At 38.6% G+C, this 16900-nt stretch overlaps 1 protein-coding gene across 1 annotated transcript in view; it reads right to left on the bottom strand.

Annotated features, from left to right (window-relative positions):
• Positions 1-889: 889 nt before the first annotated feature.
• HPSE2 (heparanase 2 (inactive)) overlaps positions 890-16900 on the bottom strand; it is a 138000-nt gene continuing 121989 nt past the window's right edge. Inside the window, exons 8-12 of the mRNA XM_034439853.2 lie at positions 14915-15021; positions 10365-10479; positions 6306-6451; positions 4296-4442; positions 890-2789 (exon numbers count right to left, since the gene is read on the bottom strand). Of these exons, the coding sequence (XP_034295744.1) occupies positions 2624-2789; positions 4296-4442; positions 6306-6451; positions 10365-10479; positions 14915-15021 (681 nt within the window). The 3' untranslated portion in view covers positions 890-2623. The remainder of the gene's footprint in view (positions 2790-4295; positions 4443-6305; positions 6452-10364; positions 10480-14914; positions 15022-16900) is intronic.

Here is a 16900-nt window from a genome sequence, read left to right as displayed (position 1 = left end):
GAGGCGAGCTGCCTCAGGAGGGCTGAAGGAGAGTGCAGTTCCTCACACATGGAAATGCCGCCAAATGCCTGGCTCACTGGAAGGGGAGTGGCTGCAGGGGCCGGCCGGTCCCTCCTGCCACTGCTGCTGCTCTCCTGGGGCACCTGAACCGGCCATGGATGCGCATCGGTGCCGTGGGCTGGAGGGCTGGGGCCGCACAAGAAGCCTCCTCGGGTGGGGAGGGAGTGAAGCCCCACCTGTCCTAGCCGACAGCTCTGCTCCCCTAGGAAGTGACTGCCGGGATCCCCTCTCTGCATCTTTGGGCACGCAAGCCATCACCTGTTGCTCTCCTGGGTTCCAGCCAATGGCCAACTGGTCTTCACACACACGGGAGCTCCGTAAACCGGAAGAGCAGCTGCATGCACATCGGAAAGATGATCTTCCGGTTTCTTGGACATGCATGCGCACCAACCAGCTGGTCTTTATGTGTGCATGCGTGCCAGAAACTGGAAGACCAGGCAACTGGGGTGCATGCACATGCCGGAAACCGAAAGATTATCTTCCCGGCATGCGCATGTGCACCGGGTGGCTGCTCTTCCAGTTTCTGGCGCTCCCGTGCATGTGAAGACCAGCTGGCCAGCACGCCAGAACCCAGAAGAGCAACGGGTGACGGCTCGTGTGCCTGGAGAGATGCCATAGGTTCGCCATCATGTTCTTGCCTTTGCTGTATATTTACTCAGGTTTTTTCAAGGCAGGTTACTGCTTCTTAACTTCTTTTGCAATATAGAACTAAAAATGCTGATCTATCTTCCGCAATTATTGTAATGATTAATAATAATAGTAACAATAGTATTAATTATAGCATACCTAAAGTAATTGAAAACTCGAAAGCATTACATAAATAATATGATTCGGATTTAGTTTGCTTTATTCCTGGCCTTGCATGCCTAAAGACAACATTGACACTTTTTTCCTGTAATTGGATGTTGTCCTAGGGGAAATTAAATCAATCATGTACATAGCAAAATAATTATGAGCTAAAAGGGTCAATAAAACCAGTTTAGAAATTTTCATTCTGTAATAAAACCTTTAAATTTATGTCAAAACTATTTTTGAACTTGAGAGGCCATTAAATAATTAGGCAAGTTATTTGGTGAGACTTATACTTTAAACACTGATAACAAAAGTATAAAAGAGTCAAGTACTATTATTAGATGGCATTTGTGAAAAGTTCTTTCTTTTGCATTTTTTCTAGTTCCTCTCTCTTCTTCTTTTTCTTTTGACAAGAAGTATATATTAACATCGTGGAAGCTTCATTTTTTATTTTAAATCTCGTTATCATTTACATTTAATGTCAACCAAAAAATCCCAAGACTTTATATCTGAATTATCTCCCTCCCCCACCCCCACAGGCTAACTTAATTTAATCTTGAAGAACACTGTATAGATCTTTGCTTCTTTTAGTAACATTTGAGTTAGGTGAAATGAATAGAGATAAATAATGTGGGGTGGACTGTATCTAAAAGGCTATTGTGCATGGGAGTGTAAACAATAGGATGGATCCTCAGACTGGAAAAGTGTGCAGGGTTATTAATAACATAACAAATGTCTGGTTGCTCATAATTAGTTGTGACATCTAACTTAATATAAACACCACTTTTAGAAAGTGCAGGGATAGAGCTACTGGATCTGGTTTGTAAAAATCTGAATGACCACTACATGAAAGCAAAGAGACACAGAAAATTATTGCTCTTTGCTGCCATACAGAGTTTTGCAGCCCAGACTTAGTACAATGCAGAGGCTTCAGAATATTGAAACAGAAATATAATAGATGTTTTTAAATATTTACAAGCCTTTCTGTCATTCTTTCATGCACCACCTGATACAATTGATTGGTGCTCCAAGAAGTAGAAAACTTTTTTAAAGCCTCAATTTCTCAGTTCTTACAAGTATTTTTTTTTCAGCTTTTCAGAAAATATAATTTAATAGTTAACATTTACAACAAATGCTCCCAAGAGGCAGCATTATTTACAGTGGCCAAGACCAATCCTCTTCTTTTCCATCCAACAATGCCATAGGCTCAAGCAGTTAGAGACACTCCAGAATTTCATGTCTGGATTGTTTTCTGCAGCATAACTGGGTGCTTAATTCTTCAAGATACAATTCTGGCTCTTCTAGCTGCGTTTTCCTTGCTACATTGCTTGTTCTGTTGCCACTTGCCAGTAGGGGGCACACCATCCACAGGGATAAAACTGAAATATTAGATTCTAAGCCTCTTCCTGCTGATACTTTTTTGGTAGCCTCTGGTGTGATGGATGCATCTTGACTTTCCACTTGTTGAGCACAGAAAACCAGGAACAGTTCTTCATATTACAGCTTCTTTGTTGCCCACAAGGTGGCACAAAGTCCCCACTCTATGATAATCTATAAGAAAATTGCAAAGGGTTTAAAATACTGCTTATTTGGAAATCACCATAGCAGGTGGGGATGCTAGGACCATAAGAACATGTGAAACATCTGTGGATAGGCAGTATTTTCCTGGAGGCACTTCTGTCCTCTTTTCCTGGTGGTCTGTGCACACCCCTGCCAAGAAGTGCCCCAAGAGGGTCTCAAGGTCTGTCCTTAGCAGTGGGGTTTGGTAGAGCTACCGATACCGGCATGCCAGGGCATTAACATTTTTCACCACGTAGAAGCTCATAGTAAGCGGTGGAATAACAAGAGTTCGTCCAGGACGAAGGGGACGAGGCTTCAGATTTGGCAGGGTTCCATCATCCAACATAGTGAGGAGCTGTCCATTAAGCTGCACAGACCTGCACAGACCAAATGCATTTTTTCAGTCAAAATGTAGAGGAGAAAGCTGCCCCTTTCCAGATAATGGGGGAAAGGTAGAAGTTAGAGATAGCATAGATGTTCTTCTATGAAGACTTCAAGATAGATGGCCACTAGCTTTATCTTTATATCTCTGCTATGGAACCTAAAGATCCTATGAAGGACGAGGCTAGGACAGTGACTCCATTGTCAGATAAATTATACCAATACTAGAATCACATGGATGGTGAGAAGGACTGAGAGTGTAGAATTCAGGACAAATAAAAACCTTTAACAAATGTATGGTTAATCTAGGGGAGGGATTTTCAACCCCGGGCCATTATTTATTTATTTATTATTTATTTATTTATTTATTTATTTTATTAATCATATTTTTATGCCGCCCACTCTCCGAGGACTCTGGGCAGCTTACAACAATTGACAGTATACTAAATAGCATATTGCCCCCAACAATCTGGGTCCTCATTTTACCCACCTCGGAAGGATGGAAGGCTGAGTCAACCTTGAGCCAGTGAGATTTGATCTGCTGATCTGCTGAACTAGCAGTCAGCTGAAGTAGCTGCAGGACAGCACTCTAACCACTGTGCCACCTCAGCCATGGCCCACTACTGGGCCTTGAGCTGTTTGGAACCAGGCTGTGGAATTGGCAGGTGAGCGCATGCATTCCCACTTGCGTGAGCAACACACCACTTGCACGGACCATCCCCTCTTCCCTCCACCCGTCTGCAAAGCTGGAAAGTTTGGGGAACTCTGATCTAGGGCATGCATGATGACAAGGTGCAGTGATGAACAACAGTCTGGAAGACTTTAAAAGCAGATTGGATAAATTCATAGCATACCATTAACTGATACCTAGTTATGACTCATGATGCTGGAATATAATTCCAAAACCAAGACAGTACGTGACTCGATACTACTTGCTGAGAGAGAGAGGCCTACTGTGCTTGCATTCCATTTGTGGGTTTTCCACAGGCATTTCACTGGCCATTAGAAAAATGGAATGTTAGACCATATAAGCCTTCTTAGGTTTGGTAGAATACTGTACTTCTTTTTATCTGATTTTGTGTGGAGCACCATAAATAAATGGAGAATAAAGCAAGAAGGTATATCTGGATAGTTTTCTTTATGGGGCCTGGAAACCTCTGATCAAGCGTGGGTGGAATTTTTGGGAAAACAACATTGCTGGATTCTCCATCAGTATTTTAAAGCTGGATGGAATTAGACACAGTGACAAGTTCCAAAAAGGTAGTCTTTTTTGTTTACAACACACAAAAATACATGATTTCTTAAAAGTGAACGTTATTCACATGATTTATTATAACATAAGCTTTTGGGATAACAAAAAAATGGAAATTAAATGGCAGGTAGGATACCATATGTACAGATGAATAAATGGAGTACAGTGCTTAATATCAATGCTTGGTCACTAAAATGTTCCTTTAATGGGTTCTCATGATAGTGGCCTTGAACTGGACAATAGCACTCACCTTGACTGAAGTCCTTCCTGACCATAGGGTTGCAGCACATACTGATGGACAAGTTTGTCCCGAAGGGTCCCCACCAACTTGATTTTCTTTCGTGACCGATGCAAGTTGATAATGTAAATTGTGATAGAACCACGGACATAATTATGGCTGTGACAAAGATAAGAGCTTAAAGGTGAACCATTTGAATAATTTTTAGTAATAATGTGTTAGCTCTAGAATTAAAGATTTTCACTATTATTTTCCAATCCCAACATGAAATTCTAGTGATAGGAACCCCATTTTGGGACTTATTTAGCTCAACTGCCTAACAGCAAGAAGCATTTCCTCCAATTCAATCAGGGATGTTCTTCTGTCATATCAATTGTCCAATTTGTCACTTTGCAAAGAAAGATTTAGCTAAAGGATGCTCCCAACATTTTCTGCAATAATTCCTTGGTCTTAATGAAGGACATGTGTTTTCAGAGCAGCTAAGGTCCTATGTTTCCAGTAAGGTAGGACAAGATAACAGTTTTGCTTCAAGATCTAGCCTGGTGTGCATCAATTGAAGCATCAATATTTTCTCTTGGAAAAAGTTAGTACCCATTAGTGCAGTAAATGTAGCAGTTCTCTTGTCTAGTTAAATGAATAGGCTTCCAACTCTACCATTGTTTAATTACAAGTGGCTATGAAACTGAATAGGAAACTGGCATGTGAGACAAATGAAGTTACTGCATCTGTGATGAATGGATGATTAGAGTGGGCTTCAGGTTTTTAATATTTGTTGCAGGCAGCAATAGGATGATTAGGCCCTTACAAGTTTAAGTAAAATCATTCTATTTAGCTGTAATTTGCCATCATGTACACTACATGTAGAAATGCTACCTACCTAAAAAGCAATATTTTATAGGTCAGAAGAAAGCTATACTGTATGCTAAAGAAAAGTCATTTGGGGGGAATATATGAAAGCTAATAGAATCGTTAGAGTCCCTGGTTGGGAGTCCCTGGTTGAAATCTCAGCTAACCAGATGAATTGTTTTAGTGGCCTTTGGTAATCTTTCAGTCTACATCTCTTGCCTGAAGGGTGATGATGATGATGGTGTGGTTAACAGCACTCTTTTATTATAGGATGTTTATACAGATGGGATAATGCAAGGCATCTGAAGCTTTATACATATTGTTTCCTTAGGCAGCATTTATAAGGTTTTCAATACTCCTGCTTTTGAACTAAGCTTAGGCATGAATATCTCCAAAGAGAAGAGAGTTAGCTTCAGCTTCTGCACAGGTGGCCCCCATTTACAGTATTTGCCCTGGGCATGGAAAGGAGCCAAGGGTCTGCTGGCCTGTGCCTACCCTCCCTTTCCCATCTCTCCCTGTTTCTGTTGCCAGTTACCTGTCAGTCGTTGGCCAAAGTTCCCTCTAGGAGGGGGAGGGGGAGCCTTGCTGAAAGCATCTGGGTGATGTGAAGTAGCAACAATAGGGACCTGTGTCTTTAGGAAAGTCCCAGGTCCTACACTCCTAGGATGCTTTGAAGGCTTATCGTAGAAACTCTAGCTAGGCTAGGTGCCCCAAATGGGAAGTGGGGGGAGAGAAGGAACTGAAACTAAACCATGGGGCCTTTGGGGAACTGTATTCCCTTGATGTCATCCACAAAGGCTCCCACCACAGTCCCAGAGATAGGTGAGCTTCCCTATCAACACCAACGTTGTTCCTCCCCTCTCCACGATCTGAGAAAGCCACGTTGCCAAGTTGTACACAGAGAGGGGGAAAAAAGAGGAGGCAAAAACTTATGCATGTATTTATATAGGGTTTTCCCCCTAGTGCACTACTGTTCAAATAATGAAACTCGTTCTTTAGCAGGTATAATGACACATAGCTCTGGGAGTCTGGAACATAGAGATTCATCTGAATTAGATAACATTTTCTTTTTGTGGGTGTAGCTCATACTGATTAACCCCATTCGGGTCTGCTGGTCTTCAGTGCCCAATCTCCATTTTTTACTTCAGTAGTTGCACCTGCTCTGAGATAACTCACTTGTAGTAACTGGTGCAGTGAGCATAGATCCGTAACTTATCACGAATCACCCTGCCAGGGCGAGGTTTTCTCTGCAGTCCAGCAACATGAACAGCAAGTACTCTGGGTCCGACAAGTCGCTTATATAGCAGTGAGAGCCAGTAGTCCTGTCAAAAAAAGCCAGATTGATTATTCCTAGGGCAGAGAGGCAGTATAAAGGATTATGAAGCATATTCTAGTTTGCTGCAGTCCAAGAGTAACGCTACGCATAAAGAATTATGCTTCTCTATGTTCAGAAATGGACTCCAGAGGATGGTAGAGGACAGGAAAGCCTGGAGGAATGTTGTCCATGAGGTCACGATGGGTCGGACACGACTTTGCAACTAACAACAACAACAAAATGTTCAGAAAATATAAGATAGATTTTTTCTACTTTTAATAACTACACAATATGGGAGAATGTGGAATATGTGTTTTTCTTGTGTTGAGAAACAGTACTTGCACAAATTCTTCCTTTCAGAATAACTGTCAAAAATGTTTGAGCTCCATCCAATACTGAACCTATTACTATAGAATTTAAGTTTCCTTTTCTATGGAAAGTTTGTGACATGACCCCAGGGGTTTCTTATATAGGTGTGTTTAGAAAAGGAGGTATTGGAAAAAACATAAATTAGATGACCTTTTATACAATCCTAATAAGTAGACACGGCTGTCTCCTAGCAGAGACTTACAGGATACATTCCCAGGGGCCCCGTAGACCTCTGCAACCAGATCTGAGCTCTAAAACTATGCCCTAACCACATGGTGAAGAAATACTGCTTGTAACCTGACAAATAATTGCAGTATAATAGACCTTCTACTCCCAGTTCTCTGAGAGTTATTGTTGTAAAACCCAGGACATAAAATGCCACTTGTGGTTCTGCTCTCGTCACTTCATGTTCTGTTCCTTCCAGTGACAATTGTACACGCGTTTGTCAAATGAGATGCAGCAGAACAATACGAGTGCCATTTACCACAAGTATGAGAACAATATACCCTTAGGATTCATGTGCAAAGCAGACAGAGTATTTATTCTTAGCTAAGGTGTAAACACAATTTGGTGCCCCTATTCCACAATATTTTAGAGTACAACTTAGAGCTGTCATAGTTTTACAGAAAAGACTATAAAAATCTGGGGATAAGAAATTCTTTCTTAGATATTTTTCATGAAGTTTCACATTTAGAATATCCTCTCCAGTAGCTACTGAGCCTGAAAAATCTGTAAGCATCTCATAAGATATGCTATTATCATTTGGAGGTTTTCTTACATGTTTTAATGTTTGTATCTTAGTTGCCTAGGATTTTGAATAAATTTTTAATTTGCTCCAACTGAGCATTACTTCAAGTAATAGTAAGGACCAAAATTATTATCTAATAAAGTAAATGGCAGTACACACTGAACTGCCATTTACTTTATTTGTAAACAGCAGTTCAGTATCTGTCAAAATGCTCCAAAAATTATAAAGAACCTAGCTAGATGAAAATATATGGAATATCATATAATATATATGTGCTTCCTTCAGCAGAGAATCTCTGGAGTTAGGGCTAGATATCATATAATATATATATGATATGGATAATATTCCAGAAGTTGAAAGATATTCACTTTGGCAAACTGAATTAGTCTAGACCTCAAAACTGTTTTCATGGGTGCCACAACAGCTCAATTGTCTTTCCTTCAGCAGAGAATCTCTGGAGTTAGGGCTAGATCAGCCATGGCATGGAAAGGAAAGCAACTGAGCTCTTGCAAGGCACCTAGCCAAAGCTTGTCGCCAGCTGATGGGCAGCCAGGCCAAGGCAGTGATTGATGGCATGGCTTCTCTCAGCATTGGAGGGTTTGCACAAAGGAAAGATAGCAAGTCTTTGTCAATGAGTTAGTGGGAGGATTCAATTTCACATCCCAGCAGTCTTGCAGAGCCTCAAACACCCACTTTCATCTCCCTGATAGCTCCCACGGGAAAAAAAATGGGCAGCATCTCAGCCCAGCTTCAGAGTCTGCTGCGGCTGAGCGATGCCATTTTTGCCTGTTCAACAGACTCTACCTCTCCACCCAAAAAAATCACCTGTTCTGGATAGGAAGAAAGATATTAGCACTGAGTGAGTTTTACTCAAAAGAAGATGCATGCATAATATGTCCTTTTTTCTTAGCTCTGTATGCTTAATTTAGAATGTTTGAAATCCTAGAGGAAGCTCTGCATAGGATTTTTGATTTTTCTAAGGCCCCCAAACTTGCCTTTTTGGTATAAATGCTTTGGAGAAAAGTATTTACATGTTGATACTCAGTTAACAGCAGATCTTGGAATTGTAACATAAGTCTGTGTCTCTGCCTCTGTCTTTCAGTAGCCTGATAATTATCTACACCACATTTTCATCCATCCCTACTCCCTCTCCCCTTTTCTCTTATCAGTCTATTTATAAAGCAGTGTTTTTTTTTTAAATTAAACCTTAACTTTATGAAAAAAGAAGCATTCAAGAAGTATCATTTTTTAAATCTTTCTGTGTCATAAGAACTACAGACCATGCATATCTTTGTCTTTTTCTAGTATATGGAAGTTACCTAAGCTGACATCTTGTGAACATTATTCTGGAGATGTGAGGCATAAGAATCATGAATCAACAAATTTTTAGCTAAGAGAAAATTTCAGCAACCAATGCTTTCCTAGAATCTAATTGCAGAAAATTTCCTCTTCATTACAGGATTACTCTGCTTTTGTGACTGCTCTGCTGCTTCCCAAATCTACATGCTGCATTCCAGGGTCTTATGGGTAGAGGGTCTCAGATGTTACCAGGCCTGTACATTTCTGGCCATGGAGATTCAGAGCTTTTTGATGCTGCCAAGTTTCACTTACAAGGTGTAAAATTTACTAGACTGAAATGGAAGAAAAGAAAACCTGCTATTTTAAAAGATTAACATATGTTTTTCTTATTAGAACCCTGTACACTTTCAACAGTGAATACTTCTGTCCTTTTGAAGAACTGCAAATAAGAGGGTTTGCATTAAATTGCAAGGAACCACCCTGCTGTGTGAAATTGTGAACTTCTTTCACCTTCATTCCTATAAATTTAAACTTTGTTCAGCTCCATTTTCCTGCCACTTTGCTTTTTCCCTAAGGACCTGGCTGCCTTGGGTTTGGTTGTTTTTATTGTATGTTTTCAGGACCTATAACGCCCCTTCTGCCCCTCCTTCCTCCCTGCTATGGCTTAAATGCCCCTCCCATAAGAAATGCCCTGATTCTCTTGGTCTTGTGCAACCCACAAGGGTCCCATTGAGGCTCTCATAGTGGACAAAGTTATAGCTCCAGAGGTAACCCTGCCCCATCTGCTTTCAACATGTTGTACTTGACATTAACTAATGTCTCCTATTAGCATTGAAAGAAACCAATCTGGAAAAATGTATTTTCAAGCCGAGTTCAAACAGGCCACAAAAAACAGTAGATTTTCAGCTGTGTGTGCAAAATCTTTTCTTAAATATATATACACACACATACACACAGTATATCTGGGTATGAGTGCCTGCTTGTCTGTGAAAGCCAAGAATTTGAGGAACAGGTCAAGGGTACAAAGTCATGCACAAATCCTCTGATTTACTGACTGGCAACATGAAAAGAAGAGAGAAATTCAGACTGATTCAGCAGAGATAATATAGAGCAAACAAGAAAGAAACAAGCAGAAAAGTGAGGTGAGAAATGAATGGAATTACTGTTGAGCTATGTGCCTAGTAAGAGCGAAAAGAAGAGAGAATTCTGGCTGGAAATGACAGAAAGAAGTTGATGAAGATACAGCATGTGAATAAGGTTGCTACCATGCTATGTACCTCTACTAATAGGTGAAAAATGCTGCCTTGAAGTAACTCTTACAAAATAAGCAATGATGGAGAAACAGTGTTTGGTTGTATATATACCAGAATGTAAAATATAAGAAAGGCCCTGTGTTACATTACACATATAGAGTATACAGTATAATATGTAGGACAGAGGATCAGTAAGAACAGAGGGATGTTAATGCAAATTCAGAAGATACAGTACTGTATCATTCACCTACCGGCAATGGGTTAAAGTTCTGGTCCACAAGATGGTTGTGCCCATGATCAAAGAATGAATGTCTCATTACCACATCGATGCCCTGGCTCGCTAGCATCCCAAGAGAGTTTAGCCACCTAGCAATTTAGAAGACAATTGATTAACGTTTAACCAAGAATAGCAGGATAGATTTCCTCAATCTAGGTTGTGCCTTAGTTCCATATATCAAAGCTGTCTTGTCTAACTGATACCTCACAATTCACCATAGCGGTCAGTGATTTAAGATGACTGGAATTATATTCCAAAACATTTGGAGGCCACTAGTTTGGGGGAAGATGTCCCTGGTGCATTCTCTTCTTTTGAAAGGTATTAACTTGCCATCCAAGTAAGATATGTTCATGAATTAATTATTCTGCTACTTCACTGAGAAATAGCGTTAGCAGTCATCATAGAAGCCTCTAATTAAGAGGTACTCAAGATCTTTTCCAAAAATGACATATTTCAGAGTTAAATTATGGGAACTTTTTGGACTTGAAAGTTGAAACCCAGCATAGTCAGATGATATAAATTGCTATTGTGCACAATGCAGCATGTTTTCAGCAATTTATGATGGAAAAAAACTTCAACACTAAGGGTCAAAGATATTTCTACAATTATTTTTACTGTCTTCCAACAAGGGCAATGGACAAAATGCCCTATATTGTCTCTGTACATTAGATAACTTTGAATATTAGCATATGTGGATTTTGAATGAACCAAAACTACAAATTTATTTTTGTTCAGAGAGAGAGAGAGGGAGGGAGGGAGAATAAAAACATTCTAGCAGGTCTGCTTTCCCCCTCCCCCACCCAAGACAATCCATTATTTGTCTATTATGAATAAAACTTAAATTCTTTTGAACTTAAGACAGCCGGTTGATTGAAAGTGTGTCTTGGCAGCTCTCCTGCAAGGAGGTGGATATGATATTACCAAGATTCTACAGGGAAAAGTTGGAGATTTATGTGAAAATATCCCAGGAGAACTTCCATAAATTGTCCATGGAATAATTATAAGAACTGAGTGAAATATTGGGGGAAATTGAATTTCTATTGTTAAGGTATAAGGCACCACTAGACAAGAAAGAGAGAGAGAGATGATTCTCCCTTAATTTTAATGAGATATTCAAGATGAATGTGGAGTCCTGATAGGTGTGATGAGATGAGCCCACCACCACAACAGTGCATTTGATGAGGATTTGAAGTTATGAGCAATTTTAATATCTGCTCAATGAGTAGGTAGCTGCTGTGGCTAGGAATGCCTCTGTGCAACTTTATCTGGTGCACCAATTGTGCCCTATCTAAAATTGGGAGGTCCTTCAGACAGTCATTTATACCCTGATCACTTCATGGCTTGACTACTACTGCATGTCCTTGAAGACCACCCAGAAGCATCAAACTGATCCAGAACACAGCAGTGTAGGTATGTTCATGAGCCATACTGATTCCCAGTTTGTTTCTGGGTGTGATTCTGGTTATTACCTATAAAACACTATATGTCACAGACCTAGTTATTGAAGGACACCTTCCCCTATAATCTCTTCTCAGCTGATTTGATCTGACAGGATTAATACTCTCTGGGTCCTTGAACAATACCTTTTGGAACCATGACTTCTTTTCATTCTCTTTTTATTTTGTTTATCTTTTCTTAGAAATAGCCTAATAACACAACTCTTTTTAATGTCCAAAATAAGAAAGCTATCCAAATCACTCTTTTAGTTGAAATATATACCTCCAGTCACTCTTCTGATTTACTATTTGTGTGTCCATTTTAGAAATTAAAATATCAGCTAGTTTCACTTATAAATCCTGTATAATTTCTTTGTCAATATAACTCTTGTATTCTGTCAATTTTAAATCCATATCTAAAACAGACTGATTCTTATACAGGTAGTCCTCGACTTATGACTATTTGTTAACAACAGTTCAAAGTTACTGTGGTGTTAAAAAAGTGACTTACAATGAGTCCTTACATTTACAACCATCACAGTGTCCGTGTGATTATGTGTTTAAAATTCAGGTGCTTGGCAAGTGGCATATATTTATGAAGGTTCCAACATCCTGAGGTCATGTGATTATTGTTTGCTATCCCAGGGTGCTTCCGACAAGCGAAATCAATGGGGGAAGTGGATTTACTTAAGGTCTGTGGCAAAAATGTTGTAAAATAGGGTGCAACTCATTTAATGACCACTTTGCTTAGTGATGGTAGTTCTGATCCTAATTATGGTCGTAAATTGAAGACTAGTTGTAGTAACTGATACTCTTAAGAGAAAGTTCAAAGAACATTGCTGTCAAAATACTTTTCTCATTTTTCAACTCTTCATCTCTTGTCTTAAACTCCTTTGCAAGTTTAGTACTTTCCTTCAATTTTAATACCATAGCCTATCACTTTCTTTAAAACCATAATAAAAGTTAAATGTGTACTTGAAATAAACAAATGAATAAATAAATAAATAAACAAATAACCAAATAAATAAATAAATAAAGTTATTTGTTTTCACACTTCTGTAAATAGGATGTAAATTCTCATGGAATAATTTAAAACACAATCAAATAGAAATGGTTAAAGGAATCTTATCAGCAGTCTTCAACCATTAAACTTACTTTATTTCCATCTGCTTTTTTTTTACCCCAAGAAAAGCTTGAGGCTATCTCATTTTCTTTTGGGCAGAGATTCTTATCTCCAGTGGGGAGAGAAAGAACAGTGGAAGGGAAGTTGCCTAGCACAATTTTTAGCTAAGTCAGACAAAACACGTTGATCGCCTGCTGTCAGTGTATATAAGCAAACTCTTTTTTTAAGAAAGTGGACCCCTATACTAATTTCTGTTGATTAACCTGGTTTGACCATGTGGATCTCAATAGAGCACCTTCTATGAACTTAATAACTTGAAATTTCCCATGTGATTTCTTTGTTTTATTTTTATAAATGAGTTGAAAAGTTGCCAGGATTGTTCTTTCCACCACCACCTGGATGACCTATAACCCATGACATCACTTTCCCACACATCATGAGGAAAAATACTAATTTTAAAAATGGATTTTAATGACACCTACTAAAAATGATCAAACAGAGCTTCCAAGGGCCTTGTGCTAAAATATGAATTTTGCGTATTTTCATAACATAAAAACGAAGTAAAAATCATTAACTTAAAGCAAAGACAAATGGAAGAGAAAGGGAGGGAAAGGGGAACTTAAAACTAATTAGCACTGTGCTCCTAAAAATGGTTGCATTTCAGTGATGGGTTGCTACCAGTTAGCCCCAGATCGGGCGAACCGGTAGCGGCAGCGGCGGCAGGAGGCTCTGCCCACCCGCCCAGACATCTCTGCGCATGCGTACAAGTGTTGCGCAACGGGATTTGAATCCCACTACTAATGCACTTATGCTTAAAGTTTAAATAAATCTGCTATAATAATGTGTTAAAGAGTTCCGAGAGGCACAATATTCTTTTCCATTCGTTAGCTTATCTTAATCAGTCACTTTTTTGGCATCTGAAAATTCAACAGATATTACTTCTTATCTACCGTTACCTGTGGATTCATGTCTCTGTTGTTTTGGCACTAGTTGTTTCACTAACCATTTTTAAGCAATGTGTCCTCATGATAGGAAGTAAGAAAATAAAGCTGAAACAAAAAGGAAATCTGTTCTGGATAAATCTTTTGCTCTTTCAAACTCCTTTAGAGCCAGTTTGGTCTAGTGGTTAAGGCACCAGGCTAGAAAGCAGGATGTTCAAATCCCACCTTAGCCATGAAAGCCTGTTGGGTGATTTTAGGCCGGTTGCTCTCTCTCAGCTCAACTCACCTAGCAGGGTTATTGTTGTGGAGAAAATAGGAGGAGGAAGATGTGGTGGATATGTTCACTGCCTTGAGTTATTTGTAAAAATAATTAAATAAATAAATAAATAAATAAATAAATAAATAAATAAATAAATAAATAAATAAATAAATTTTAATCTCTAGGGAATTTGGCAGTAACAGGTAAAGTTTAACAAGTGTGGCCAGAGCCAAAAAGTCTTTGCTAATATCATTTTTGCTCCCTATCTAATACTTTCCCTACTCTTCCTCTTCCTTTCCCTTTGCTCTTCCCTTCCCATCTCTGGAACAGCCCTCACAATAGATTGAGACAGATAATTCTTGTAAAAATTCTCTGGTGGTTGTAGGTCCATAGACTGTGCGGTGGTATGATAAAGCATTAGAACTAATTAAATGTTCCCTTTCTAATCTGCTCACAGTATGTCCAGTTTATACATAGATAAAGGTGGAGAAGCTACTACTTTAAGATACCTAGCTATTGCTACCTTAAAGAAATAGCTTCTTTTATTTATATGTTATTACTAACATATACATATCGTCTCCCATTGAAACAGAAAAATGGATGGATAAAGTCTAATAACCATTAATCCAATGATAGTACAGTATCCTTGATTTTAGAATTGGGATTAGTGTGTTTTATAGACAATAAAGAAGCCAATTAACCATTTGGTGCACTTACTGGTTTTCTCATAAACATATCACTACTTCCATCCTTAGATTAACTTACAGGAAGCTGGCAGCATAGGAATCTGAGAGATTAGTGATGCCTCCTTCAGAAGCAGCCCCGATACCCTCTAACCAAATCCTTTTTCCAGGCATGTATGCATTGACCACCTGTTGCCAAAAAAAAAAAGAAGGGGAAAGCAAAAGTGGTGGTAAGAACATAGGAATAGCCCTGCTGTTCAACAATTGGCTATAGCGGGTAACTTTAAAACATGTATTATTACAGGCTAGCATAAATAATACTGATTTGTCAGTGACTAGTAGGGCACTGAAATAATGAGGAAAACAAAAATAAGAAGTGGATGGAAAATATGTTAATCTGAACAAAACTTTATTTTCTTCTTTTATGATCATTGATCTTGCTTTCCTGGACCATATAATTCTTTGCTGACTTCCTATTTGTTTACCTCAGTGTGGGCTCTCTTAGTTTTGTTGTACATTCAGTGATTCCTTTCAGTCTCTTTGTGGTGTCTCACATGAAGTAGCAGACAGAAGGCTAATCAATAAAATACTTCACTCTTGCAAAATGAAATTGCCCGTGCCTTCAAAGCCTCATTTCTTTATGAAAACAGAAATTACTCACACAATGTAAGATATTTCCATTATCCAGATCAGACCCTTATGTAAGGAAAGATTCTTTTTTTTACTTATACTATAATTTTGCTTTCCAAGACATATATCACAGTATGCTGCTATACCATATGGCAACACCATTAACTTTTCTTATTCCTACTTACAGCAGAACTTTGTATAAGATCTCATTCTCAGTTTTTAAAATGAGTACAAATTGACCTCATTCTCAGGTTTTAAAAAGTTAGTATTTTTAAAATTTCCACAATGGTATTTTTTTCCACATATATACACTTTGTAGTTTGACTACTGCATGCCGCTGCCTAGTTTTGAATAGTTTTATATACAGGTAGTCCTCAACTTACAATCACAATTGAGCCCAACATTTCTGTTGTTAAGCAAGACATTTATTAAGTGAATTTTGCCCCATTTTATGATCTTTCTTGACACAGTTGTTAAGTGAATCATTGCAGTTGTTAAATTAGTGACACGGTTGTTAAATTAATCTGGCTTCCCCATTGACTATGCTTGTCAGAAGGTCACAAAAGTTGATCACATGACCTTAGGACATTGCAACCATCATAAATATGAGTCATCTGAATTTTGATCATATGACCATCTTGCAATGGTCATAAGTGTGCAAAATGGTCATGTCACTTTTCTCAGTGGCACTGTAACTTTGAATGGTCACTAAGCAAAAGTCGAGGACTACTTGTAATTTAAAATGTACATTTATAAATATATATGTTCTTTTAGTAAATACTTCTTTTCATATATGATACAGTTTATGCACCATAAAACTGGGAGCTTACTGTGTATATATGCAGGTGTATACAGCCTAATGAGAAACAAATGCTTGTTAGATTAACATGTAGATTGGATGTCTGATTGTTCAGGATATGTTCAGAATCTACATTAATATACACTGCTCAAAAAAATAAAGGGAACACAGGCAGAAGACATCCAAGATCTGAATGAATGAAATAGCCTTATTAAATACTTTGTTCGTTACATACAGTAGTTTTGTGTTCCCTTTAGTTGTTTGAGCAGTGTATAAACTACTGTATGTAAAGAACAAAGTATTTAATAAGGCTATTTCATTCATTCAGATCTCGGATGTCTTCTGCTTATGTTCCCTTTATTTTTTTGAACAGCATATAAGCCTATGGTAGTTTCTTTATAAATCCGAGCAGGCCTCTAAGCTAGTTTTCAATAAAAAACAGGCATTAGTAGCAGTTACAAAGCTATTTCTTACTTTAACTATACTGGTGCCTTTAATGAGAGTAATCAATGTCTTGGAGCATACTGTATGTTACCAAGCCCAGAACCTTGTCAGAAACTGGCTTAACTTTGAAACTGCAGTGGCAAAAGAGAAGTATAAAAGAGAAGTATGTACATGGCACTAGAGACCCCATTGTGA

The sequence above is a fragment of the Pantherophis guttatus genome, chromosome 6 (genome assembly GCF_059756535.1).
Source record: "Pantherophis guttatus breed Tessera chromosome 6, ASM5975653v1, whole genome shotgun sequence".
Lineage (NCBI taxonomy): Eukaryota > Metazoa > Chordata > Lepidosauria > Squamata > Colubridae > Pantherophis > Pantherophis guttatus.
This window is presented reverse-complemented; position numbering and strand designations above follow the sequence as displayed.